Source organism: Centrocercus urophasianus, unplaced genomic scaffold (genome assembly GCF_019232065.1).
Source record: "Centrocercus urophasianus isolate 14NV4802_14NV808 unplaced genomic scaffold, USGS_Curo_1.0 seq_1143, whole genome shotgun sequence".
In the NCBI taxonomy this organism is placed as follows: Eukaryota; Metazoa; Chordata; class Aves; order Galliformes; family Phasianidae; genus Centrocercus; species Centrocercus urophasianus.
The window spans coordinates 21587-46880 of NW_024884302.1; the positions used below are offsets into that span (position 1 = coordinate 21587).

At 49.9% G+C, this 25294-nt stretch overlaps 2 protein-coding genes across 2 annotated transcripts; both read right to left on the minus strand.

The window, feature by feature from the left end:
- Positions 1-1210: 1210 nt before the first annotated feature.
- On the minus strand, positions 1211-9636 carry KLHL40 (kelch like family member 40). Its single transcript, XM_042809268.1, has 6 exons — positions 8491-9636; positions 5105-5265; positions 3410-3517; positions 2722-2907; positions 1958-2104; positions 1211-1322 (listed from the first exon to the last, which is right to left on the minus strand). The coding sequence occupies exons 1-6, from the start codon at positions 9634-9636 to the stop codon at positions 1211-1213; spliced, it is 1860 nt and encodes a 619-aa protein (XP_042665202.1).
- Positions 9637-13078: 3442 nt separating this feature from the next.
- Positions 13079-24517, minus strand: HHATL (hedgehog acyltransferase like). The gene is made up of 11 exons (XM_042809267.1): positions 24427-24517; positions 23600-23667; positions 23187-23300; positions 22860-23054; positions 21866-22075; positions 18797-18968; positions 17987-18131; positions 17602-17637; positions 17242-17443; positions 15851-15992; positions 13079-14560 (listed from the first exon to the last, which is right to left on the minus strand). Exons 1-11 carry the CDS (start codon positions 24515-24517, stop codon positions 14439-14441), a joined length of 1497 nt encoding a protein of 498 aa, XP_042665201.1. The 3' UTR covers positions 13079-14438.
- Between the last annotated feature and the right edge of the window lie 777 nt (positions 24518-25294).

Genomic DNA, 25294 nt, shown 5'->3' on the forward strand with positions numbered 1-25294 from the left:
ACTGAGAAAAGCTTTGAGGACACGAGCTCTGAAATGGGGGAAAATCTGGGGCTCCCCGTGGGGCTGGATTTCTCCAAGCTTCTCATCACAGCTTTTTCTCAGTCCTTGCATTTGGTTGCTGTGCACATCCATTTACAGCTCCATCAACATTCAGAGAAAGGAAATTTTGGGGGGAAATATTGTCAAGATTTATTCTGAAATGAACTGCAGGTCACTCAGCATGGACATCGTTAGATTTTTGGTCTAACACCTCTCTGTCCTGCTGCTGGTACAGCCGTGTTTCTAAGAAAACATCATCATGATCACTTAAAAAACAAAACAAAACAGAACACAATGCATTTTGTCTCAGCAGGAAGCTCTATTTGAGCCAGACACTGCTGAGATCTCCAAGAATTCTGCAAATTAGAATAGTGCTTTAAAAAAAAAAAGTTTGTAACGATAAAAATGAAAGCATAAATATAAAACCTTTCCCTAAAGAAAAGCACTTGTCTCTCCATACATGAGGACGTTGTAGTCTGTGATTGACTACAAGGAGCCCTAAGGGATGGAGATGAGTGTCATAGCCGTAGCCCCTCTTGCAGCCCTTACCTCCTTGCATCTCTTCAAGGCAAAGTCAGGATGGAGGTGAAGAACTAATTTTTTTTCCTGTTCATTGTAATGTTGAAGGAATTTCTGCTGCCAGTGCTCACAAACCTTTTTTCTTACAGCCTTCTCATCTCTATGACCTTCGCCACGTGGGAACTCCTCAGAGTCCCCCAGATCTGACCTGCACTACCTCCCTTTCCCCTCTGAAGTGCTTTGTAGCACAAAACCTGCGGCTGCCTTAGGTGAGGAAACGTATCAGAGACCCTTTTGTCTGGAGAAACTTAATGCCTTCAGAACCCCCTTCTAGATCCACTGATGGCTGGAGAAGATTGGAAAAAACATGGAGAAAAAACACGGAACAAGAGAGGAATCTCTTTGTTCTGCCAATTGAGGCTGGATTAGCGCATTGCTCCATGTTTGTTTGTCTTCCCCAGCAAAATCCTTTTTTAGTTACCTTCTGAGCATCAGCAAGTTGCCATAATGCTTCAAGTCAATTTTCCCCCTCTCCCATTTGACTCAGTGAAATGGTACCAATCACAGACACAATGTCCTGCACAGTATCTAGAGAAACTACATCTCCTACCACTCCCCATCCCTCCCTGCCCACTGAAGCAAGGAAATGATGCTACATCTTCGTTAGCCGCAAAACATTGAGGCGCACGGGAAGGAAAGTGGCACCAGAGGCATATTGGATCTCACGGAGGACCCCTTCCCACTTCTTCTGCTCTTCGTCGTATCTGAGGAGAGACAGACAGACAGCTGTGGCGAGGAAAGCATCCCCTCTCTCCACCTTTTGAGCCCCCCACCTTCGCAGCACCGTGCTACGACATGCCAATAGCAGCTGCTGGAACCCTGGCAGGTGGGTTGGTACCACCAAGATGGAACATCCGTGGTGAAGGCCAGGAAATGCCTGCTGAGGGTGCTCTACAGCCACAGACCCGAGGGATGGGAGCTAGCCCTGCAGGAGCAGCTGTCAGAAAGTGCTTTCTGTCTCTGCTCCCATGTAAGACAATCTGCTTTCCAGCCCAAGCACTGGCTTTTCTCAAGGAGAGCATTCGTTGTACAAACACTACTTTGAGCCAAAGGGGGGGTCTGGAACCATCTCCAAACAAAATGGCAATTTGGGAGAAAGGAGATTTTCCCTGCTATTTCCCTATATATGAGGCTGGGAGAAACCACTGAACCACCTAACGTGCCTTCCAGCACAGTACAGGGCACACATCTCTCCCAGAGACTTCATGCAGCCTCGTGTTGGTGTAGCAGCATTTCTCTCAGACTGAAGGCATAAAGACCAAAACTATTTGTTTCCCTGGTGTCTGCTACTGAGTATCATCCCCCATCTCCCATGGAGAGCCCCGGGGAAGGTCATCACCTCCAGACGTCGTTCAGCTCTGTTGGCACCAGCTCCCCGGACTCCGTCTCCACCGTGGCAAATCCTCCAAGCAGGTAGAGCACCCCAGACAGGCTCACCAGGCTGACCGAGCTGCGCTCCTGAGGGAACTCAGGGAAAGTCTCCCACCTGCCGTGGAGAGAGGGACATGTTAGGGCACCCTGCCCACCCTTGGGTCTCAGCAGCACCCTGGGAATCAGTGGCTGAATCAATTCACGGCAGGCTCATTTGTGTACCTGGGATGTTGTTTGGGATGGGATCATTCATTTCATAGTGCTAGAAATATCTGTTTTCATCATCATAGCTCTGCTTCATCTTCTGTGAGTAAATGAGCTGCAACGTACACCTAGCATGGACCAGCAGGTCCCATTGCTGGACTGGATCCCAGAGCCCAAACTCAGGGAACACGTTTCTTGCACTGGGTGAAGATGATAAGATGAAACAACAGCCTCGCAAAGCACCCAACAGCTCAACTCATTGATGACCCACTTTTAATCGGAGCCTGGAATGATCCTGAGATGGTTGGACTGGATGATCTTAAGGGTCTTTTCCAGCCATTGTGATTCTGTGATCCTCAATAAAATGGTACTAATGACAGAAGCAACGTGCCACATAATGTCCTACTCAGTGAGGCCTCATTGATGCCCAAGGGAGGAACTGATGTGAGGAGCTGCAAGAATGGTTGGAAGCTCTTAGTGTACACCTACAGCTGGTGCAACTACAGCCCAGAGGTGCTCAGTACGTACTTGTTGGTGGCAATGTCGTACACTTCCACTGAGTTGGTCAATCCAGAGTCGGTCACGCCAGCTGCCACATAGATTTTGTCTTTGTGCACAGTGGCTCCAAACAAGGAACGAGCAGTTTTCATGGGAGCCAGCTCCTTCCACTCGAACTTATTGGGGTTGTAGACACACATCTTCTTCAGGCACTTCCTAGAGAAAGAGGAGAGAGAAGGGGAGCGTAAATTGTCAGCCTTGCTCTGCAGGAGTTTGGGGATGCCAGTTGTGAAGAACATGGCTCTTTAGAAAGGATTTCAGTTCCCTCTGTGTTGGCCTTGGGGCATTTGCTTGGATAGGCAAGCTTGACACATGTTTGCCCATGCCCAGGGACGCCATTTCTGTGTGCAACACATCCGTTCCTGATGTGACTGCTTTGGATAAGGAATCTGAAAAGCTCAGTGCTGTGTGTGCACACCTGGATAAAGAGTCCATAACTGCCTCGCAGGACCTTGTGTGCAGCCTTCAGATGCTGTTTCAGTACTGTTGACTCAACCTAACACTGCAAAACACCCTCACAAAAGTTGCCCAACACAGCAGTGTAAGGTGAGTGAATGCATGTCATACTCCTCCAGACCAGGACTTCTTTGCTGGGTTACAACAAGTTTTGCTCACTCTATTGAGATGATTTCCAGGTTTCTCTTGATTTTTGACCTACTTGTCACTTCCTTTGCCTCCAATGACATAGACAAGGTCCTTGTGTGATACCACTGCGTGGCCGTAGACTGCGTAGGGAAGGGAATCAGCTTCACCCCACTTGAAGGACCTGGGTCAGGGAAAGATGGGAAGAAAAAGGATTTGTAGCTTGCTGGGTGAGGCCCACAGTGCACAGTGCAGATCCTGACAAACAGAAAACACAGTATCTTAAAAGCATGAAGTTTCCAATGGGATAATGCTCAACAAGTGAAATGCTCATCTTAAAAAGAAAACAAAGGGAAAAAATGTTTTTCTGCATTGTGTAAAAAATGAAATCCAATGAGACTTAGAGGATACTCACAGCTTTTCCATGACAGAGGCTCCTGCTTTGTCCTCAAGTGGGGCTTTAGCACACCTCATGCCTTTATTTTTACTTCTTTCTGGTTTGTGCTGGGTGGCCAAAAATGGAGCCAGCTAAAATTTGGATGTATTTGTGGTGCCTAGACCCAAAGGAAGGCTAAACACCTATGCTCAGTGGGCAGGCACATAGGCCCAAATAGGGCTGGAGTTTCTCAGGATGTGTTTTGATGTCCACGTAGCTCAGGTTCATTGAGAATCATAGAATCAGAACTGTTTGAGCTGGGAGGGAACCCTAAAGGCCATCAGGTCCCATCCCCACAATGCACAGATTCCCACAGTTCCATCAGGTGCTCACAGCCCCATCCCCTGACCTTGAATGTCTCCAGGCACGGGGCACCACTGCCTCCCTGGACAATCCATTCTAGTGCCTCACCATATAGGATCAGCCTCCAAAGACCTGCACTTCATTCTACCTAAGAATGGAAATGCCTCCTAATTGCCTGACCACTCCAGTTGCTTCCATAGACCAGCGCTTTGTCCCCTCCAGGTTTGCTATAGTTGAACTCTTTACCTAAATTACACCAGAAATAGGAGTGGTGTTGCTCATATCTCTGCCAACTTACAGCCAACACTCAAGCCACCCCTGCACAAATGGCAGGAGAACTCACAGTGCTTCCCAGATAATACCCCGTGTTCTGGGGAAATGAAATTGGTTTCAAATCACAGCCTCTAAAACAGTCTTTGAAGCAGATATATCTAAAAATAAATGGAGCAGAGGCTTGTTAACACCTACCACTCTGCCTCTTTAGGGCAGAGAGGAGCAGCCTTTGGATATTTCTGCCTCCCAAGAGCAGAACAGGACGGTGCCTCTAAATACAGCTCATGACATAACCTGGTTCAGAGCCCATTGTGCAAAAAATAATTGGATATTATGCCCGATATCCATCAGGGTGGGCCATTCAGTGCCACATCTGAATACTTTCAAAACAAACTTTCCTGTCCAAAGGCACGCCCCGTGAGACCTCAAACCAACGGGCAGCAGCAGAAGGAAAAGCTTTTCCTCCCCTTTCTCCTCTGGATGGGTCCCACGTGAGCATCTGCCAAGATCACTCCTTTGTAATTTAATATCCCCATTTCTACTTCCACCTTGGGAGCTTCGATTACAACAAGCGATGCTGCTGCAGAGAGCAGCTCAGAGCCCCACAGCACAGCCTGAGTCCCAGGGTCTGGCTGCAGAGTTCGAGCCTTGTCACTGCGCTCCGTTGGTTGCTGGGGAGCCGGATTCACTTTGCACAGCAGCTGCCCCACTTTCCCCTGCTGACCTCCTCCTGCCCCACGCCTGCACCCAGGCACTTACAGGCGGTCGTAGCACAGCACTGAATCCAAGGTCTGCTCTCCCTCTTTCAGCTCTTTCCCTCCGACCACAAAAATGGAGTTTTCTGCCTCTCCCAGGCCAAAGAGGCAGCGAGGGGAAGGCAAGGGGGGCATCCCCAGCCAGTCTGAGTCCAGATGGTCATACTGAAAGGAAACACAAGGTCATTAGTGTGTGTCTTCCTGCAGAATCCAGAGGCTCAGAGCAGCACCCATTCCCACTTGCAGCTTGTCACAGGGACGTGTTCCACTCTGTGCAAAGCCTTGACTTGGAACAAGCTTGGCCATCTTTGGGTGAAAGATTTCCATGTTGGACTTCAGTCTTAGAGATTTTGCCAGAACCTCTCTGGAAGCAGCATTTGTCTAGGTGCTTCATTGTGATATTTTCCATCTCCTCGAGGTCACGGTGTATTGCCTACAATTTGGGCTAAATAGCTCACTCACCTCAGCCAGTGAAGAGCAAAATGCTTTCTCCTCCCACCAGTTCTCCTTCCTGCTGGCAAAGATCAAGCAATGGCTTATTCCTCTGCTTTTCAGGATGCTGGTGTCCCCTACCACCTCACTGTGTGAATGAAATGCATGTGCTTCTGTCTGCACAAAAGCCCTTTACACAACACCTGTCTACCCAAAATCTACAGTGTACAACGAAGTTGAGATCACAGAACAGAATCATTCAGGTTGGAAAAGACATCCAAGCTAACCAAAACCAATGCCAACCCACCCCACCATCCCCACTGACCACATCCCTCAGTGCCAGACCTCTAATGGTTCTGGGACACCTCCAGGGATGGTGACACCACCACCTCCCTTGGCAACCTGTGCCAATGCATTATCACTCTTCAGAGAATATTTTTCTCCTGACATCCGACCTTAAGAGATGAGACTGCAAAGACCAGAGCTCTTCAATGCTGACCAAAGTGTGTGATAAGACATGGAGACTGAGACGTGCAATGCAGGTAGATCAGATGACCAAATCTTGGATGTCTGTGGATCAAGGCATTCCTCCACCAGAGAATAAAAAGTCATGACATATTATGAGACAGAATGGGGGCTGGGGGGCACTTTGGACACCAAGGTGTTCAGTGGGAGCTGTAAAATGGGTCAACGCTTTTAAGACAGCTTGGCAAGGAGCATCACAGGTCGAGTCCGGAGTGACCTCTAGCAGCCGTTTGGTGGAACCCTGCAGGAGGAAGCTGTGATGGAGCACAGCCTGAAGCACTGTTTTCTATGGGCTCGGGCCAAGAAGTTGCCTCCAAAGCCTTGGCCTCAGCTGAGTGCCTGTGATTGTTGTCCCTTTGTGAGCTGTGGTCCTCGTTTGTGTTATTTATGGTGCAGGCCTGAGCAGCACCGTCACCAGGAGAGTTCCTGCTCCTCGATGGGTTCAGTATTGTTTTCAAAGCATAAATCTTAGAAGTGACAAATAGAGGATACCGTTTTCCATCTGGAATGTCAACGGAATCATTCTGTTCCTGCCAAAATCTGCAAGGCCTCTGGGATTTATCAGCACTTATTTATATTGATGCTTGCCCTTAAGTGTAAACTAATCCTGACTGCAGGAGGAACAAGAAACTGGGGAGGACAGAAACAGAGTCAGGAGGTGTAAGAGGCTGCTGCATTGTACAGGGGTTCATTGTACAGGGACCAGCCTGCATCCTTGCGAAGCTCCAGCTGAAAAAGGCTGAGAACACCTTATTCAGACAGCAACACATGCTGAGGGCAATGATGAAAGCAGGTTGAATGGGCATCCAGATATCTCCCATCCAACTCTGCTGCTCAAAGTCACCAGGGCTTTCTACAGTTCGATATGAAATGTCCCCCAGGATGAAGGTTTTGTGACCTCTCTGGACTGCTGCTCCACTGCTGCACCACCTCCACTATGAATCTAACTGAGATTTCCCTCAGTGTATCTTGAGGCTATTGCCTCTTGTCCTTTCTATGTGCAGCCTTCCAGCCCTCACCATCTTGGTGATCTCTTCTGGCCTCACACCAGCACCTCTGTGTCTTTCATGTGCTGAGAAGCCCCATATTGGACTCGACGTCCACATCCACACCCATCTCACAGATGTGGTCTCCCATACATCCAGATGCAGTCTCACAAGTGCTCAATCAAAAGGAATAAATCACTTCCCTCAACATGTTTGCTGCAGCCCAGGGCATGGTAGACCTTCCCAGCTGCCCAGGGAATTAACTTGCCTGGTCAGCTGCAAAAAAGGTGGAGGACTGATCTTTAGACATAGGTTTAGGCTGAATGTGAGCACAGCTAGGCATGGAGTTGCCCGTATCTGCTGTGGTCAAAGCTCCTTTTCAGTGCAAAAGGTTGTGTGCCTAGCACTAATTCCCCAGGCACTCCCCACTGCCTTCCCTCTCCATTCTGCTTTCTCAGGCTGCAGTCTCTTCCCATTAACTCCTCATTTCACGTGGGCTGCATAGGCTCCTAAGTCTGGCACTTCAGGTGAGGACAAATACATTCCCTGCACACATGGCACAGGTACACAGCCCTACTCATGCAACATGGCAAGGATCAAACTTCTGTGTCTCAGCATGGGAGCTGGTGTTGCTTTATCCTTCCAACACTCCGTCGCTTCCTTCCAAAACAGATGTGAGCCATGGGAACTTGTTTACCCAGGAGATTTCTGGGTAGAGGGGGAAGGACATAGGATTTACTGGATTCCTACAGGGTCGGCAGGAAAGGCAGTGCCCTGTTAGGTCCCCATAAGGAAGGTGCTCTTGGGTTACAACCCAGCCTGGGGCTCAGATTGCCTGCTCACAGCCCAACCTGCTCACAGCTTTGGTTATTGCTGAGTTAGAATAGCCACTTTTCCTGTTAGATATCCCCCAGAAATGCCACAGCAGAGATTCCCTTGCACACGATGGAACTAGAACACAATCAGGGACAAGAACAGCATTGGAAAAGAGGATGATATTGGTAGGAAGGGACATGTTCCATGTTCCTGCAGTGTTTACTCTGTGGCTATAAGTGCTGCTGTTCCCTGTGTTGTCAACTGGCAGAATCATCTCTGTGTTTTGCTGGGGGTTCATGCCCACAGAACATAAAGGATGCAAAGACCTGGTGCCTCCAACCTAGTTTGTGTGCCCTTTGGCAGGCAGGGCTGGAGCAAATGAATTTGCCAAAATGATGTCAGGTTCAGGATTTGGACCATTAAAGCCTTCTTCATCAATGACCAAAAACCCCTTCTAGTGGTATGTACTTCAAGAATGCAGCAAGAAAGTCTCTAATAAAGCAACTTAAATGTTTCAACTTCACTTACCTCTTTCATTTTAGCATCACATGACAATAGATATTGCTAACATCAATTCAGACTGACCGTGCTCCTGGTCAAAGAAAATAAAGAAGCAAAGACTGTACAATACCTGTAGGAAGTAGGAACTCATGGGATCCTCTTTGCTGTCCTCATTGTAGTACAGTCCTCCGACAATGAAGATCTGATTCTCTTTGGTCACCAGACTGACGTGGTTCTTTGGGATTTGAGCAGACAGGGAGGCAAAATAGCACTCGTTGGCAGTGGGATCATAGGCCACTGCTCCACTGTCGCTCACCATGAAAATGAGGTCCTGGAGGAACATCCCAAAGCGCATCGTGTCATTTAAGATCCCTGGAAGCACATCTTCCTCTGTCTCTTCCTCCTCATCTATTGCTCCATTGACAACATTGCCTTTTGCTTGCTTTTCATCACTTTTCTTCACTTTCTTCTTCTTCACCACGGTGAATTTGCCTTGCTGGGCATCCTTCACCATCTGCAATTTCTTGAGCAGCTCTGGGCTGGACTTCACCACAGCCTGCTTCTCCACGTGGTCCTTGATGTAGTCCTTGGGCATGAGGCGGAAGCGAATGCTTTCAAAGACAACAGGCAGGGCCTTCTGCCGGCTCTCCTGGTCCTTGGTGCCCACCCACTTCATCACCACCTCAAAGACATTTTCCTCTTTCTCAATGTTGAGGGAGTCACTGGAGATGATGGCGATGAGCTCATCGGGTGAGAGCTGGTAGAATTCCTCATCACGAGAGACCAGTGCAAAGCGATCGCAGATGAAATCTCGAGCTGCCACAGCCAGCCGGGCGCAATCCAGCATCAAGCCCAGCCTGAAGATAGCCAAGCAGTTGCTGAGGCAAAGGCGCTTCTGCAAGAAAGACACGCAGACAGTGAAGATGGAGGGGATCTGGAACATGTTGGCCACAGAGAAGATGTCCTGAACATTCTGCTCTGTGATCTCCAGCTCAGAGGTGTAGATGTAATGGAGGATTTTGCCCATGACATCTGGATCGACATCTTCCAAGCTGACCTCCCTCTTCTTGCTCTCTTCCATGTCCGAGAGGAACATTGCCCGGAAATAGGGGCTGCAAGCTGCCAGCACCAGCCGATGGCAGGGAAACTCCTTTCCCTTCACTTTCAAGACACAGTCCAGAAACTTGTTGTGGTCCAACATGTCTTTGAGCCCATCCTGGAGGAGGGTTTGCTGGTAGAGACGCAGTTCTTCCACTTGATCAAAAGGCAAACCCATGGTGGAGAGTGAGAACTCCTTTTCTTCCCTAAGCTTTCTTTTGTGTCTATTTACAAATATATCTGTATGTGTGCCTTTGGTAAAGAAACTTTCTCAAAGCGGGGCTCGCAGGTCTCCCTTTCTTCCAGACCGTCAGCACACTGGGAATGTGAAACTCTCTACTGTCGCAGCTGTCTGTGTACTTCAGCTTCCAGCGCAGGGCTTTATATATAGCCACCGTGTTACAAAGCTTCAGGAATCCATTTTGGAGCATGTGTAAGCTGATCACCCTTCAATATGACACACTGGGCAAGGGGGAAGGGAGGGGACTGGGGGGAACAGCTGTACTTCAGCCTCGATGCTTCAGGAACCGTCTGTCAGCTGATGAGTCACCACGACCCCTGATGGAAGGACGGGTGCGACCCTATGACAGCTCCACCGCACTTGGGAAATGTCCTCCAGATGAATCAAACACCGTAATCTGCCTCCTGGGTCATGAATGGCAGGGATGAGACCTCTGACGCTGCTAAACAGAACATTCCCAAACTGCTAAATCTTTCGCGGTGGTAAAAACGGATCGTGAATCAAAGCTGGAAAGATGCAAGAAGGGAGAGTCCGTGTGTTGAGGCATCCCTGAGCCCAGCTCGTCCCCAGGGCTGTGCAGGTTTGCCCTTTCTTCTCCTCTATAGTCAGTTTTCAAGGGTCTGGAAGGGGATGGAGAATGAAACACAAGTATCTGAGGCAGAACTAAATTCAGAGACCCCAACAGCGAGCTTCATCTCACTGACTGAGGCACCTGAGAGCAGGTATTTACTTGTGAGTTTGGGGTCTTCTGCTGAGGTCTACTGGGATTCAACCCCCACGCTGAAGCCTGGAGACACAGTGGGGCAACATGACCAGCCTTCAGCAGGGGCTGCAGAAGAGCCAAGGGCTCTGTCGGGTCCTGCGTCCTGCATGGACATCGCAGAGCCTCACGAGGCCTCAGCTGGCTGCTCCAGGTCCAGCTCTTCCCATGGAGCTCGCAGGGAAGAAAATTGGTTTGGGCAGACATAGGTGAGCAGAGCAACTATGATTATTTGTAATTATAGTAAAACTCCTACAAGAGTCTGTTTTATCTCTGTTATTATGGACCCTTTGGGCTTTCTGACACTCAGAGATGGCACAGATTTAATTAACAAATTAATTGGATCTTTGCAAAGCCATTAGCCACACTCTTCTTGGTGTATTTAAAGCCACATAACCCCTTGCTCTGGCATGGGTGTGTTGATAAGTATGCTTTGTGACACGATGGTTATCTGAGTAATGAGGGAGGGGATGATGCTGGATGAAGCCTTACTGCTGAGCTTCCAGCAGCATCCCAGGCAGTAATACAGCAGGGCTATAATCATGTGCTGATTTCAGCTCACATCATCAGTTCAGGATCAGAGACACGATCAGAGGATGAGCACCGCTCTTTCAGCTGGGTCATCCATCAGCAATGTTCATTTGCTCCCAGATATCTGGGGCTGGACAGCCCCATCCTCCCCTCTCCCTTCTTTCTGTATTAGCGTTCCACTTTCCCAGTGCGGTCACATTATGGTTTGGAATTATCCTCCTCTGTCTTTGATCTTCCTTGAGCCCAGACTTGCTTTCCTTCTCACTGTGCTGCTCAGTGGGTGCTGCCATCCCAGATTTCCTTCCATGTTGCTCACGTCACGAGATGCTGTCTCTTCTCACTGCTGATCCCCCTTTGTGTGTAAGTCTCATCACTTTAGAGATTGATGGGTTGATGGAAAACAGAGATATTTCCAAGCAAACAGGGCCCGAGGGCTGTGTTTAGGCTCCCTATGGCCACAGAGAGTTGATTCACCTTTGGGAGTTGATTCACTGCACCCAAGTTGGACAGTTGCCTGAGATGAGAGAACTCCACTAAGGTCCATCTTTCCCCATTCACCTCAATCATGAATTTACCCTAGATAGCCTTAACTGCTCCCAGTGCCTCCTACCCCTGGCAGAGATGGATGCCATCCTTGTGAAGGCCTGCGGCAGCATTCACAACTGTGAGCTGGGCAACTCTGAGTAGCTCTCAGCCAACTGACCCTGGTCTAACAGAACTACAATGAATGAGTGCCCAGTGACCAAGGGACGAAGTCAGTTGTCTCCAGGTGGGCAACAGTCACCTCACTAAGGATGAGAGCGAGTGGAAACGTATGTAAATCATCCTAAGGGGATGAAGTGCAGGAGGATCGCTCCCTCTCATCCAGAACTTTAGAGCAAGAAAGGTGAATGCAAGAATTATAGCTGCGTCAGGTTGAAAAATGTGCCTTGTGTAGAACTACTCACCTGGATTTGTAGTTGTAGTAAAAAGTTGCTTTTCTTGCTATCAGAGCCAGGCAATAACAAGGTTGGATTCCATACTTTCCCCAGTGGCGTATGTTGAAACTGAGGGTCTTCTACACAAGGCTGAGCACTGAGACGTGGCAGTGGTAGCAGTGCTTTGGTGCTCCTGACCCATGGGACCCCTGTGGGCTTCTAACAGCAGGGATAACCAAGGGGAGACTTTCAGGCAAAGGTGGGCAAACTTCTCCCACGAGCTGTTCTGTAACAGACTGCTCTACAAGCGTCTAAGATTAGCTTCTGACAGCTCCATTAGACGTAGCTGCTGAGTAAATTTAGATCCTTAGTGAATGGGTTATTTTCTCTCCCAGACTATCCAGGCTGGGAGGGCAGTGCAGAGTCATTGGCTTTGCCATGTGACTCATCTTCCCCAGCACCAGGAGATGGTGACTCTGTTTCCCTTCCTGTGCACCTAGGGGTGCCCAAAAAGACAGAGCCCTTGGACTCTGCAGCTCAGGGAGGCTTCAGCTGTCTGCAGACACCTGCATGGGGGAGAAAAATTGGATTTTACACTAGGAGAGGGCACAGTGTGTCATAGCTGAGGTGCTGGATCGACACCTACCAAAGGTCCAGCAGCAAACCTCTGTTTAAAGAAAGGTGTGCCTGGCAGCTGGAGGAGTTCTATGGATGTGACTGGAAGTGCAACCAAGGCACAATGCCTCACTGCACTTCCAACTTTTGGGGCCAGGCTCCCACAAAGAAAACCCACATGACTTCTACCTCCAAAGCTACGCAGACAACAGTTTTACAGCAGTAGGCTCATAAAATGGTACCAGCATGGCAGTAGACTCAAAATACGAATCAAGCTACAGCCACACATCACCAGCTTTGATCTGATAATGATGAGTGGGTCTCTTAAAATCAGCAGTGTCCTTAGATGTCAAAATTGCAAACAGACCCTGGATCTCTCAGTTCCAGGGAGATCAGCATGTCTCCCAGGGTTCTCTGGAATCATAGCAACACAACACTGATGAGTGGTAGGCACCATAGATGTCCAACAATTTTTTTACTACATAAATAAATGACATTTATCAGGGACTTTGTCAATCACTTGGGCAGAGCTGAAAGCTGACAAGGAACCATTCCTGCTTCATCCGCAGAGAAGCCAGAACACAGCAGCACCAAGCATCTCAACCCATGTTGCAAAGTGGTCCACATTCTACCCTCACCACACACTGACACCATTCACACATAAGGCCTCTGAAAGCTGCTGTAAAGTGCAAGAGAGCTGGATCTATTTCCAGTGACAGACCCAGCTCCTCCCCAAGGCACCGTGGGGTCATTTATTCAGTGCACTTCCCATATAGTGCCTCAAAGCCCACCTCTCCAAGGAGGCTATCAGACACTTCCCCTCCACCACCCAGCCCCGAAGTGCTGCCCTTTATTTGGTGCCTTTCTCCTTTGGTTGTATGTATGTGTGTGTGCTCGTGTAGCACAGGCTTAGGCTGTGTGCATCAAAGTCAGGCTGGGAGGCTGGAGATGGGCAAGAATTGACTACTGAGCCCTTGGCCATGGACAGGAATGTGAGCTTCAACTTTTGTCCATGTCATGCAAAAAAAACTGAGTGGTACTTGGTTCGAGTCCCAGGGCATGTGTCACATTGGGGTGGTTGCAAAGGGCCCTTTGGGGCTGAGCTGGGTCTGGGCTGAGCTTTGTGAGCTGTGCTTTTCCTTCCACATGCCCACCCTGCAGATGAGCAGCACGTGATGTGCTCTGGCTGTGAAGCAGGCATGCCCCCTGCGTTGCCACTGACTACACCTGAAGCTGGCACTAAATCATTTCTCAAGATGTTTAGGACTGAAGGGACCTGTTTTGAGATACTAACAGACATCAGTCTGCACCGCTGACGGCAGCGGGAAGACAATTACTCTTCCCTTCTGCAGTTCCTGAACCTCTTTCCCTTTGCTATAAAAGACTGTTCTATTTATTTATTAGCCTCTTGGTAGGCATCCATTGTGCTGAGCCATTTCACAGTCCCTAATGCACAGCCCCAGATGTTGAACCATTTACGGTATATGATGACCATTTCTTGTAGCAAAAGAAAAATGTGATGCTTTGGCCGGAAGCGACCTAGAGATGGGAGACCTGGGCTGCAGGTCCCGTGGGAGAGCCAGATGCTGGAGGATCGGGTGTTTTGGGGAGCAGAGGGTGAAATCTCTAAGCCTGCGCGGTGCCAAAGGGTCAGAAAAAGGATGGAGCCTTAAAGATGTGTCTCAGGAGCCTATCTCAGTGGTCCGCCACGTGTGGGGAGCGTGCAAAATGCCTGCTGTGCCACAGGAGATCCCTGCAGCAAAGGGGTGGCATCTGCCTTCCAGATGACTTCTCTATAGGTGAGTTACAGCAGTCTGATTGCCAGGAGTGCTTGGAGAGCCCCCGACAGCGGCTGGCCTGGTAGAGACAGTCAGAAGGGAGTCCAGGCTCTGGGGCAAGCGCACTGCTATCTTCCTCTACTCTGCCTTGGGTTTGTCCCTCTTCTCCTCTTCCACGGCCAGGATGCGTTCACGCTCTTTGATCAGCTGCACTCCACAGTATGTGATGAACCAGATGGACAAGGTGCTGACAGGGAAACCTGGAAGATGGAGGGAGACATGGTCATCTTGGTGTGCTGCTTACCTAATGGGGCCAACGCTTCTCTGGCACCTCTGCTCCTCAGGTGGGCATGGGAGGTCCCCGGGTTCATGGCTACAGTTATTTTTCTTTGTGGATCCAAACCAACAGCTTCACAGAGGGAGGAGAGAAATCCCCAAGGATGGGTTTTAGACGAAGAAGTGCTTAAAGCCATGAGGGCATCCTGGATCACAGTTAATGTTGTGGGAACATGCTGGAGTTTTGCTTTGAGCTCTCGCTGACCCCCAGATCTGCTTTGCCTGTTGAGTTCAGACTCAGCAGTTGGCTTCGTAACCTGCCATCACTCATCCTTGTTCAGCACTGCAACCTTCTGGAATCTTTAGACCCTGCTGACACTGAGGGTTAACCTCAGCTTAGTTGCATCCCTATGTGGGAACACGTTTTTGTCACCTTGATAAGTAACAAGAGCTGGGAGGATGCCTTCAACTTAGGAAGGGCCAGTGGGCGTTTGTGACAACAAGTTGGGTATCCACAGCAGATAAGAGGCACAGGCTTTGTACCTGCTAAAAGAGGACCTCTGCAATGAATAATGCCACCCACAAAAGCCAGCTAACTCAGCGTGCAGGCACTTCTGGCACATAGAGCCCAGCATGTCACATTATCCATTTCCTAAGCCAGACCTGTCCCAAAGGGGGCTGAAGGACATGGATTCCAGGTGGCTATTTATACAGTGAGTTGCTTGAGAAGACTCCAAAATAGTACCAGCATCTGCCAACAACAAAATGTAGATAATTCTGTTCGTAAGGAGCCTAGCATAAGGATTTGTACATGTCACCTTCAGGCTGGTGCAGAAAGAACTACTAAAGAAAAGGGAAATGAAATAGGACGAGTAAATCCTTTTCTCCAGTAAGGGGACCATTCTGCACCCAGGGACTCAGCCCACCTGGGAGAGATCCCCAGCTGCAACCTCTGTATTGCAGCAAGTCACAGCGTGAGGCTGTATGAGGAAATGCACAAACGAAGGCAGCTCATACCTCAAAGAACTGGCATGAATCATAGAATCATTAAGATTGAAAAGACCAATGAGACCATCTAGTCCAGGCATTAACCCAGATGGGAGCTAAGAGATCCATATTTTCACATCTTTCACAAGAACAGACGTGGCTGGGAGCAGCCATGTAACATGGCATCAGCCAGGCTGCCTTGGACACTGGAGGACTTGGCAGCCCACACCCCATATCTGCCCACCAGGACAGGGACTGCTCAGTGGGGAAGGCCTCTGGCACCTTACCTGTCACGAGGAGTCTCTTGGTGACCAGCAGTGCAAACTCCAGACTGTTGAGGGCTAGGATGTTGTAGAGGACGATGGCCCAGAAATTTGCTGCCCCAAAAACAGCCCTAATCCGCCGAGATGTGGCCGCTGACATTTTGGCCTACGTAGGAGAGAAGAATAGAGTGAGGGAAAATGGAGCTGCAAGGAGATGCTGTTAGTCCGACAGCAGCCAAAATTCATCAGGGTGGTACGCATGGTTTCATGCTAATTGTGATGGCTGGGCACTCCTCTCTTCATCTGCTGCCTCGAGGCAGATGAATGCTGCTGTTTGCTGGGATTATCATTAGCCCTACATCCCAGGCACTCCCAGCTCCCCAGGAGCAGAGAAGTGGTTTACAGCAGTCTTCTAAGAGCATGATGCATCATCCCCAGACCACTCAGTGCTGAGAGTTGCAGTGCTGCAGGGAAAGAGATTTCGCTGCCTGAGGGTGCCTTAATCTGATTGGAAGTAAAAAGAGCAGAGCAAACAGGAGGATTGCTCTGCCATGTTTTTGTTTAAAAGGAGTCTTTACTGACTCTGTGTAGGACCTCAGGCTTTGGGCTGGGCAAAACAAATAAACAACAAAATTGTTCCCAGAATGGAGTTTTTTCCAACCATGTCTCCGAGGCATCTTGGTCCCAAACAAGGATGGGGCACTGAGCTTTGGAGTGGTTGGAAAACAATTCATTCTAAATATTTGCTTTTATCAGAAATCAGATCAAAAGCCCTCAGAATGCCAAAGCGTTTCGCAGAACAAGAAAAGCAAATGATTTCTGCATGGAAATGTATAAGAAATTCCCTATGGACAGACCTCTGGAATCCATTTGTGCTATTTCAGCGCCTCACTGGAGCTGCAGTCCTGCACTTCTTTTCTCTTTGAAAGCTCCATCCTCTGCCCAAATTTCCTATGAAGCATCATAGGGGTGGGGGGGATTTGCTCTAGGTGAGTGACACCATGCAGGAAATTCAAGGTCTTCTTGCATAGTTGTGCTGGTATCACAGGACCAAAGAATAGCTTATGTTGGAAGGGATCTTAAAGACCACTGAGCTCCCATCCTCTGCCATGGTGCCCCCCACCAGATCATGCTGCTCAAAGCCCCATCCAATCTGGGCTTGAGCACATCCAGGGATGGGGCATCCGCAGCTCTCTGGGCAGTACCTGAACATAGTGCTGATAGGAAAGTACTGTAGGAAGCCTGGACATGGAGCTGCATGACATCATTGGAGACGTTGCTCTTCAGTCTCAGCTGAATGGATTTCATTTGTCTAAAGAAATGTGAGCTCCCTGCAGTCATAAGTGTTTCCAGGAGCAGAGTTTGTCCCCTGGCCCGCCGTTGTCCCCCCACCTGCTCACAGAGCATCTGCTCACCTCCAGTTTGGAGAGGGGCTCCCACTGGAAGAATTTCTGCACCCAGAGCTCAAAGTTGAGGCCAAAGCAATTGAAGACAGACCAGATGAAAACAATCTCACAGGGTCCCAACCACAGAGTGGTGACAGCAAACGTGGCAATGGTGGCCATGAGCTCCTTTATGACGTTGTCGTGGTTCTCTCCAATGTGGTCGTACACATACCTAATGGTCAATGAAAGTGATTAGTGCTCCCCATAGTCAAGGAAAACCCCTTCTTCCACATTTGCCCAAGACATGCTTCTCACAAACATGTCAATCTGGAGTGCATGATGAAAGAGAAGACCCCAAAATAGACAAGAGGTGGTTGAGTAGGCACTTACTTGCACAGCCAGTCGTTGATCCCTCTGTCAAAATGCCTACAATACAGATGGCAAACAGCACATTAGAACACGTGAGCTAATGACACCTTTCCAACCATAGAGGGTGCCTGGTCCCCCAACAAGGTTTACTTTGAACCTCATTCACAGTAGTTCCCCATGCTCTTTCCTAGAATAAGTCCTGCTACTGTGTGATCCCACTAGCCTCCCTCCTTACCATTGTTCCCTGCCCAGGAATATTTCCTTGGGCTATGACCAAGTCTAGTCTATAATTTCAGTACAGCCAACCTATTGGCTGGCTGCTCAGAAGCACAGCTCAGACCTCCTCATCTCCATGCATATTATTTTTAAGGTCAAACATGCTGCCTTCCATCAGCAACATACTCACGTTTCTGCAAAGACGTAGAGCATGGTGATGCATTTTGGGGGCTGGGGTGGGTCCAAGTGGTCCAGTCTGGCAATGGTGTTGATGACCCCAAACATGACAGCAGCTTTGACCCAGTCGTACACCAAATTGGAGTAGGCCAAGCCGGCTGGAGCAAAAACAGGAGTCAAAAGGACGAAGAGGATTTTATTCTGAGGGTCACAGTGTCACCTGAGCACCCAGTCACACCTCATCTCCCACTGTGGATGAGGCAGACCTGGCTGATGTGGTCAGCCTGCACAGCTCCATCTGGAGTAACACATATGCTTGATCAGGCCTTCCTGGTCTCTTAGGACACCCTAAATCAATGTTGTAGCCATCGTAACTGCATTAGGATTTCCTCCTGGCCTCCAGATGCCACTCCATATGACATGGGGCTGCTCTAGGCTAGTGTGGGTGTCACATACCCTGTGGCATCTCAAATTCTGCCATTGGACATTCACTTGGGAGACTGAAGTCTTCTATCCAGCTGCCAGCTGAATGCCAGTGTGCTACCACTACTCATCCTGGGAGTTTGGCTTCTAGAAGACCCTGGTTCAGACCTGCCCACAGCATAGCCAAATTTAAATAGAGATCAGGTTTCCTCAGACCTTGTCTCCCTTTCAGTCCATACAATAGGAATGACAGGGAGCTCAGTGGGAAGAAAGACTCTACTCAAATATGTCCAACACAGGCGCTGCTGAGGCTTCCCAATGGAGTAGGATGGGGGTCTGAATCACCCACCACTGCCTTGAAGCTAAGCAGAAAGGTGAGCACGTCCCCAAGACCACTCACCCAAGGCCCAGTCTGAGAGGCGGTTCACGAACTTCAGGTCGGAGGGGAGGGTGAGGATGTAGAAGAAGTGGAAGAAGATGTCCACAGCAATGATGGCCCCCACATGGAGGAGGGCATGGACCCGAATGTTCCTCATCTCATCATCTTTGCGATGCAGATCTCGGGTGCTCACCTGCCAGGATGGCAAAGCAGGAAGGGCTGAGCTGGGGGGCAAGGTGGGAAGCAAGACTGGAGAAACATTCAGGGTCCAAACAGGGACTCAACTTAGGAATTAAGGGACTCCTTTAGGAATCACACCATGACATACACTGTCCGAATTCCCATTGCTTAAAGAAGACCCAAGAAGAGGAAATGTCCTCAATGGGGTGAACACCATAACAACCAATGAGATAGAGTTTAGGATCTCTCCTTGGGGACATTCTCAAGAAATCAATTTAGCTTAAGGCTGACCTTTGCATAGGTCACTAAGTGTGAGTGTTAGATAGCCTTTTTTGCAGTAGAGATCTTCTAGCACTAAGGCATAAGCCTTTACTCCACTTTCTTACACAGTGGCTGCAGGTTTGCTGTTCACAATGAGCTGCTGAGGCAGAGCTCAATACAGGATGCAGTGAGGCTTTATTTCAGGCACCTGAGACAGTTTCATTGCTTTTTGTGACTGTAAAGCAGCCTCCTTCACTTTGTCATCAGCTGCTCTACTTCTCCATGCTCCCAAAGAATCTCCTTTTTTTGATGTCCCATTATATGTGCTACAGCAATTTCTTTGGGTAGTTTTTCCCAAAACCTGCCTAATCAGTCCTTCATGGGCCTATTTAATGTATCAGGTTCTTCCTCTGATAGTTTGAGATACCATTTCCTTGTCTTCCTTGCCATTTCCTTGTCTTCCTTGCCTACGCTTCTAGCTGTAATCTGCAATATCCAATTAAACCTAAACATTTTCACAACTTCCTTGTTCTGGGCTCATAGCCATCCCATCTACAAGATGCCACAACTTGTAAGAACAGGCATCCACGTGCTTGTCCCAGCCAGGAGCCCTGCCCAGGACAGGTGGGCATTTGGGCTGGGCTCATCTGGGAGGAGGAGGAGGATCAGGAGGATGGTTGATGAGCCCTGGAACTTCTGCTGTAGATATCTGTTGTAAGGGAGACAGACAGATGCACAAGGGGCATTTGGGAGCTCTCAGTGGGGCTTTCCTCTCTGCAGCACCCTGTGAGGACACGGCCTCTGGGAGCTGCCATTTCTCTGGATGTTGTAATACAGAAATCATCAGAGCGAGCAGTTGGGATTACACTGGGCAGACTGATGGCCTCGCTTCCCTGCACTGCTGTAAGAATTGCTGCTGTATTTAAAATCCTCTTATGTTTATGACTTTCCCTTTATTCCCAGTGGGAGGTGGGAGTTCTCTCAAAGCAATCTGCACGCTGCCGCACCAGCCCTGCCGTCAGAACCAGATGATTCCTGAGAATTAAAGCCTCTGACAGATTTTATCCTGTCTGTTGTATGCCAAGCACTTTAAGGACACAAAGAGGCTGCTGAGACGGAGAAGAAAGCAGGAGAGGACATGGGGATCGGGTCTCTGTCCCCAGCACTTCCAGCCCCCACAGAAGTGAGTTTGTTTCCCTCCTCTCAGTAAGAGAGACAGCCTGAGAAGGATTGGCCAAGCCGTGGTTGAATAGTAGGAAAAACTTCTTCTCTGAAAGAGTGGCAATGCAGTGGCACAGCTGCCCAGGGAGGTGGTGAGGTCAACATTGCTGAAGGTGCTGAAGAACAGTGGAGATGAGGGATGTGATCAGTGGGCTGGGATTGGACTTTGGGATATCAGAGGTGTTTTCCAACCTGAATGATACTGTGATTCCACAGTCCCACTACCCATGGGGGATGCAGGGTGAAAGGGCCCCTCCAGGACACAGCACCATTAGGAGCCAAGGAGATCCATCCCCTAACGAGGCCATACATCCCATCTGGAGAAAGGACTCAATCTATCCGCCTTTATAATTACTACTGGGCAATTAGGAACTAGCTCTACAATTAGCCGCAGGGCCAGCAGTGCAGGGTGGCACCTCGCCAGGAGGTGGCAGTGGTGTCCAGGCCAAGGCAGGTCCCCGGTCTGTGGGGTGGGAAAGGGGCTGGACTCTCTCACCGTGCCTTTGGGGACAGGGTTTTACGCAGCAGAGGAGGGGATTGCTCATTAAGTGGCTACAAACACCCCTATCTGGGATAATGTGGAAGGAGCAGGAAACAAAGACCCACTCACATCACCTGTATGGTGATGGGAGCTCGTGTCTTGCAGGCACCACGAGTCCAGTGACCTGATTTATTTACACCTGACAGCATCATTAGAAGAAACACAGAAACATAGCCTGGGCTGTGTTCTCTTCTGAATTCATGAAAGAATGTCTGAAATGTTCTTGCATCCAGATGTCAGAGCCCCAAAATTATTGGAATTATTCATTCTCTGAAAGGAAGCAGCAGCGTGGACAGTAATCATTAGCTGGGCTTCCTGGCACATCAGCAAGCCATACCAGCTTATTTGGGTAAGACTTGGGACCAAGGCTGGTCACTGGGGTCGAAGGATCCCAGGACTGGAAAAGCAGTTGCTCGATCTTTGAATGTGAAAGAACCCAGATGCGACAGCCCAGGGGTCTGCTGTTTGGAGTCTGCCCTTCACAAAGCTCCCTTGGTTGTGTGCAGTATATGAGATGTCCAAGTTTGGTCATCTGGATCAGAGGAAGCATCAGGACAGAGGCTGCCAAAACACAGCAGCACAAGTGCCCAACAAGCAAGGGAACGAGATGAGCCTTCCTGCCCTCAATCCCAACATGGCACATTCACCATGACAGTGTCCTCCTTTCTGTGTTGGTGAGGAGAAATGGCCAAAAACCCAAAAGAGAAGATGAAAATCCCTTCAGTTTTCGCCCCTCACCAAAACACACAGCTCCATTGTGCAGCCTGGTCTGTGTCCATGGCCTACATGACCTCTATGACTGCTTACGCCTTCACTGTGGCCAACAGTGGGGATTTGTAGACCTTCAGTTCACGCAGATCAACTCAAGAGGCCATAGGGACACTCACCTGGGTGTGAAACTGGTCAAACGTCATGACAGGCCCGAAGAAGAAGAAGGGAAGGTAGAAGTTGTACTTGAGGAGGTCGAAGATGGAGAAAATGCCCTCCTTCCTCTCGGAGCTCTCGAGCGCGAAGCTCATGCAGCGCATGATGGTGAAGCCACTTCCTCCATAGAAAAGGACATCTTGAAGATCAAAAGCTCCTGTTACAAACCCGCTCTGGGTGAGAAATGGACAGTTACCACCAGGCACGCGGCATCACTTCGGTTCTCCCTCATCTTGCAGAAAACATCCACATTTGGGGCAGTTGGCAAAGCCCCTAATTACTCTCCGGCAATTATCCCTGCAGCTAATGAGCATTGCTGTTGGAGGGTCAAGCCAGGGCTCCATTTTCGTTCTGGCTCCTACATCCCAGAGGAGTGGGAGGTCCTCTTAGCCAACACAGTCCACAGTCACTTGGTGAAGATGTGTTTGTGATCTGGGATGGGAATGTCACTTTGTCCCAGGGCAGAGGGACAAAGCCTCCTCCTCCCCCAGAGGGAGGAGGGAAGCGGTGGAAGCCCAGTGGAGAGGCAGGAGCACATTTCAGGAAGTGATGATGGGCAGGGATTGGCAGTACTGCCCTTCAGAGGGACTGCATGACTTTATAAGGTTCTCCCTGGGCTTCTCCCCACCCACCAGTGAGAGAAAGCCTTCAACTGTACAGGTAGGCACCCATCCCAGCGCTGCATGGCAGGTGGGGAAACTGAGGTATGGGGGAAGAAAATTCCTTGCTTGGTGTCATCTGACAAACTGCTGTCTAAGCAGCAAGATGGAAACCACCAGTATGTGACACAGCCCCCAGGGGACTGCTCCTGAGCTCAGTGCCACAATGCTGCCCTGCTCTCAAACCCTAAGGAGCTGACACAGGTCAAGGAAAAGGAGTAGGGGTCTGGGAACACCCAAGGAAGTAAACCCAAGGAGAGGGATGGGAGGCAGAGGGGAGGCTCAGGATGGCACCTACCTGCCAGGAGCTGAAGGGCTCCAGCTTGATAGAGGCGAGGCAGCAGAGCCCAGCCACATAGCAGAGCCACTTCTGCTTGGCCAGCGCCACGGAGTAGAGGATGAGGCAGTGGGAAAGGATGATCATCAGGTAGGCGAGCCCCATGCTGCCCAGCACAGCCAGCATCCCATACAGCATATATACCACGGCCCGGTGCTGCGAGGGGAAACCATCAGAAGGGTGGCAGCCCTCAGCCCTCCCTCCTCCAAACTGCCCTGCAGCATCCCATCCATGCCCGCCCAATGGATACCAGGTAAACCCACTGCTTTTAACCCAGCCCTGACTCACCTGTGGCACTGTCATGGAGCACACCTTGGCAAAGAGGACGTGTCCTGAGAGGGTGAAGATGATGACGTTCCTGAAGGAGGTGAACCACATCATCCACTCGAAGTCGGCTACGTCCTGTGGGAGCAGCAGGCTGCTTAATGGTCCCCAGGCTCTATGTCCCCACCCCACTGCCCATTTCAAGAGGAAAGCACATGCATTTGAGAGCCCTTTCTTCCCAATTTCCACCCAAGGGCTGACAAGAACTTTAGCTTTGTCATAAAGCCTGGGAAGAGACAAATCCAAATCAGAGCATCCTCCGTGCTGCAGGGCTACCATTTCCCTGACAACATCCACTCCTTTCTTAGGGGACAAAATACACGAGGATTTTTCAAAAGTGTCCATAGCAGAACAAGAGCTCTGCTTCCTCCTCTTACCATTTTCCTGCCAAAGTAGTGCCAGCCTGGCTTGATGCCATCCCGAAAGGCTTTTCTGTTCATGCTGTCTGCAGAAGAACAAGAGTTACCATAGAATCATAGAATGGCCTGGGTTGAAAAGGCCTTAATGATCATCCACTTTCAACCTCCCTGCCACAGGTAGGGTCACCAACCACTAGACCAGGCTGCAAATTTCTGGGGAGAAGGGTTCAGGTTGAATAACAGGAACAATTAATTCCTGTAGGAGTGGTGCTGCAGTGGCACAGGCTGCCCAGGGCCGTGATGGTGTCACTGCACCTGGAGGTGTGGGGATGTGGCACTGAGGGCCATAACGGGCATGGTGGGGTGGGGTGGGATTGGGGATCTCAGTGATCTTTCCAACCATAGTGATTCTATGATAAAAGCAAAGAGGGAGCTACGTTTTGGCAAGGCAAGGAACCTTCCTCACCACGAAGATGAGTCATGGGGGCCCAAACACCCTCAGCCCCATCCTGAAAGTTCCCATTTCTAATGGAAAACTGGGAGTCAGGAACGTCAACCATTCCTGCATGAGTTCCCACTTGGAGGGGTGCATTTTTCAGGTGTTTCTTTCTACTTCTAGGCAAAAGAACCATTGGGAAGTGAATCCGTGTGATGCTGGTGGCATGCTCAGGGCAACAGCTGGAGAGCCATAGGAATGGGGCCATGTGGGCAACAAGGCTGAAAGCAGTGGGTATTAAATCCCTTTGGATCCACTCTAAAGGACTCCCAAGTTACTATCCACCAAACAAATTAAAGCTATGATGTTGATAAGGAAGGAGAGGAAGGACACAATGAGGGATATTTACCTCTGGATGCCTCAAAGATACCGCTGCCACTGTACAGCACGGCACAGGTCACAACGAGAGCATAGAAGCCCAGCTCATGGCTGGGCAGCATCGTCTTAACCCCCATAGCTGTGGGTTACTGCTGGGTGTAGGGGATCCAGACCTGGGAAAGGGGAGGGAATGAAACCCGAGGTAAAAGCTCAGCCACCCCACAGATGCCTTAAGTTACTGCTGGTCCTCAGTCACCCTGCTTGGTGGGCTCCTGTGTAGGCTGGTAGAAGAGGAGCAAGCAGCATTAGCTGAATGCTGGGGGAGCCCCAAACCCACCCAGGATACAGGATTTGGGCTCACACCCATCCCAAGATTAGGATGGGGTTCTTCCTGCATCACCCCTCACTTCTTGGTGGGATGCAGGTCAAGCCCAAAGGTGCTGAAGGGGATGCAGAGAAATTTCCCCCCTTCCCCACCCACTGCCTGCTTACTGCAGGTGTTTTACTTTGCTCTGGGCTCTCAGCATGTACCTGTGTGCAGGGGGTGTTCCCAAAGCCCTGGGCTAATGACTCCTGCCAATACTAATTAACCCCGGCACTGCAACACCTTCCCATCCCAATCTCCCATCGCCTCCGCGGGTCGTCAGCTGCCCAAATCATTTTGGGGCTTGGGGGGGAGGAGGAGCAGCAGCAGTAGGGCTGGGGTCGGGTGAGTGTCCTGCGCTGTCAGCTCGGTGCCACCTCACCCCGTGGTGGCAGCGCCCTACTGCCCTGCCAGCATCCCCCGATCAGCAGAGCTCCGCGTTCAGACGGCAATTAAAAGCGGACCCACATCTGCAGCACAAAGCAGCGGGGTGGATTTGGGGTCAGCGGGCATTGCGGAGCCTAGGAGGGGGGGG